Source organism: Ursus americanus, chromosome 18 (assembly GCF_024610735.1).
Source record: "Ursus americanus isolate L20-20 chromosome 18, mUrsAme1.1.p, whole genome shotgun sequence".
In the NCBI taxonomy this organism is placed as follows: Eukaryota; Metazoa; Chordata; class Mammalia; order Carnivora; family Ursidae; genus Ursus; species Ursus americanus.
The window spans coordinates 12135418-12138601 of NC_142144.1; the positions used below are offsets into that span (position 1 = coordinate 12135418).

Genomic DNA, 3184 nt, shown 5'->3' on the forward strand with positions numbered 1-3184 from the left:
GTGCCCCACACACCCTCCTTAAAAACTTGATCCAGGGGGCATTGGGCCCCATGCTCAGTGCGATGTCTGCTTAAGATTCTCTCTCTCCCTCTCCCTCTGCCCCTCCCTTGCTCATTCACTCTCTCTAAAATAAATTAATAAATCTTTGAAAACAATTAAAACTTGATCCAGGATGAACTTGACCTTGAAACTTTGGAGAGCACTGTTTTTAAGTTCTTCTTTATCTCTCAGGAGTGACTTGCTAATCATTGGAATATTTTTTGTGCCAACCCTCAAATCTCATTTCCTGGCTCTAAAAATATCAATATTTGGAACATTTTCATCTAGATGTTTCAAATCATTTAGATATAAAAAAATAGTAACCTGTAATCCCACTGCAAAAAAATAACCTCTATTAAACTTGTGCCTTCGCAGAACACCCATTTCCACCAGACTACCTTTCCTCAGTCATTGCTTTAAAATTTCTAGCGTGCTTGATTTATGGTTTTGTATCTGTATTTTGAATATTTTATGAAAGAACCCAGAGGATGAGTCATGTCCTTAATACAAAATAAGCACACATAGGCACACATAAGTATTTTCTCTGTTTCACCTAGAAAAACAGAAAGGAGTGTTCTTAAGTTAAAGAAATGAAATAGTAAGGAAATACTGTAAAATATTTATTAATTTAATTCTTTATCTCCTATCACAATCACTCAATATTTTTCATGATCTCCACAATGTGGTGTGGTCGAAAAAAGATGGGTATTAGAATCAAGTTTACCTGGTTTGGGGAAATTATTTACATTCTGACTCACACTTTTCACAATCCTACCTCAGAGAACTGATGTGAAGAACAATGAGGAACCCTGTAGATACTCAGTACATGTTTGTATTCTTATCCCTTCACCTCATGCCATAGCACCCAAGGGCAGGGTTACTTGGCTCCAGAGCATGAATCATATCCTTTAGTCCACTCTGGCTAATAATCTGGTTTTAGAGTTGAGGAAGGGGAAATGGTGTCCTGCCATTTGGATGCTTCACTGGGATCCAGAGAGAAACTGAGACAGAACATATCATTCTAGAGCCAAGTAAAGGAGTGGAAATACCCTTTTTGTTACACCCCTAACATGGAGTTATATGATAATCTTCCTTTAAAAATCAGAGTGGTGGAATCACTGAATTGATGAGGGCAGCAGTCGATCGGGATACCAGGATCAGGCATCACTCTCATGGTAAGAAGAACATTTTTCCATTACCAAATAGTTTACCCAAGGCCTCTTTCATGTCTCTGTTCCTCAAGCTATAGATGAATGGGTTTAGCATGGGGATAATCACCATGTAGAGAATGGCAGCCCTACTTTCTCTCTCTGCAGAATGAGTTGATGGAGGAAGTAAATAAACACCCATCAGAGACCCATAGAAGAGCAGCATCACTGTGAGGTGGGAACCACAGGTAGAGAAGGCTTTCCACCTCCCTCCAGGAGATGAGATGCCAAACACAGCCCAGGAAATGCGGACATAGGAGAGGACAATCAGCATGAGGGGAGCAGTGAGGAACATTAGGCCCATGGTGATAATCATCAGCTCATTAATGCGGGTATCTGAGCAGGCAAGCTTCAGTAGAGCACTGGGATCACAGTAAAAGTGAGGGATGGCCTTGTGGGCACAGAAGTCCACACAGGTCAGCAGCAGTGTGTGCATCAATGCAGGGCAGTTGGTTAGCACCCAGCACATGGCCAGCATTAGTACACAGAACTGGGGACTCATAGCTGTGCTGTAATGAAGTGGCTGGCAGATGGCCACATAGCGGTCATATGCCATCACAGCCAGCAGGCAGTTGTCAAGGCCACCAAACATAAGGAGAAAATACAGCTGTGTAAGGCACCCCGAATAGGAGATGGTCTGACTCTGGGTATGAATGTTGGCCAGCATTTTGGGGATTGAAGCAGAAGTGAAGCAGGCATCAGTTAATGATAGGTTGGCCAGGAAGAAGTACATGGGAGTATGAAGGTGTGGGTCAGAGCTGATGGCCAGGATGATGAGCAGGTTCCCTGTCATGGTGACCAGGTACATGCCCAGGAAGACACCAAATAGGAGAGGTTGCTCCTCTGGCTTGTCAGAGAGTCCTAGAAGGAAGAAGTCTGAAACAGCGGTTTGGTTCACTCTGCTTGCTTTCCCCATCCCTCATAGTTCTTGTTATCTGTTCAGATAAAACCCTTCCATGTGTTAGTATTTAATTATTAGATCAATCACAGATATGTATCTGTGTAGCCAGACTATATTGGGAAAAAAAGGGGAATAAATGGACCTTGCCAGTGAGAATCTTGGATCTCAATGGGGATGAAAGAAAACACCCCTGGTACATAGAAAGGCAACATGATAGTCATACAAATGCAAATTGTGCTTTTCGTGTTATAATAGGGTCCAGGGAAGAGATCAGTTGGACTGGAGAAGTCAGTGTAAGCTATTGGAGGAGGTAAGAATTGAGCATATCCTTGAAGGCAAGATTGGAGAAGTCATTTGTTTACCAAATGGAAAGAAAATGGATGATCTCCATTGCTGCCTCTCCCGCAACGCATACACACACACACACACACACACACACACACACACACACACACAATATCCTCCTCTCTACTTGCCTCCCCAATCCTTAGAAATTGACCACACTACCCGGCTTCTATCCCTGTGCCCTTCCTTAATTGGTGGCACAGGATATATAGGCTGGGGGCAGTGAGTGTCTGTGATATGCCATCCTCCCCATCCATCACTAGGCCCTCCCCTCCATAAACAGGGAGGGGACCACCCCTTCCCCTCCATCATTCTCTCTCCTTTGTCTTCTTCCCCTTCTGCTCCTCTGTACCTGTATTCACTCTAGGAGCTGATATTTCAGTTCTCCTGGCCTCTTGTTATGATCAGCCCCAATTCGTGGAGACTGGTTAAACACCAGACACCTTCATGGCATTGTTTTATTCTTCACAAGGCTATGAAGTAGGTATCCTCGACAACTTTGCAAATGGTGAAACTGAGCATCAGACATATTTGATGTCCTCAGATAACTAGTAAATGAGATTCAAATGCAGGTGTGCCTGACTCCAAAGCCTGTGCCTTAACCCCTACAATTGTACCACATCTCTCCAGTATTTCCTCAGGGGAAGAAGATGAAAGGAACCAGGCTCTGGTTCCCTGGGCTTGAAAGTAG

At 43.6% G+C, this 3184-nt stretch overlaps 1 protein-coding gene across 1 annotated transcript; it reads right to left on the reverse strand.

The window, feature by feature from the left end:
• Nucleotides 1-1209: 1209 nt before the first annotated feature.
• Nucleotides 1210-2205, reverse strand: LOC123788097 (olfactory receptor 1N2). Its single transcript, XM_045791184.2, has one exon. The coding sequence runs from the start codon at nucleotides 2161-2163 to the stop codon at nucleotides 1210-1212; it is 954 nt and encodes a 317-aa protein (XP_045647140.2). The 5' UTR covers nucleotides 2164-2205.
• Between the last annotated feature and the right edge of the window lie 979 nt (nucleotides 2206-3184).

Bases quoted from the DNA above. Each gene is read 5' to 3' on its own strand.
- LOC123788097 (XM_045791184.2), bottom strand. From the start codon at position 2,163: ATGGGGAAAGCAAGCAGAGTGAACCAAACCGCTGTTTCAGACTTCTTC.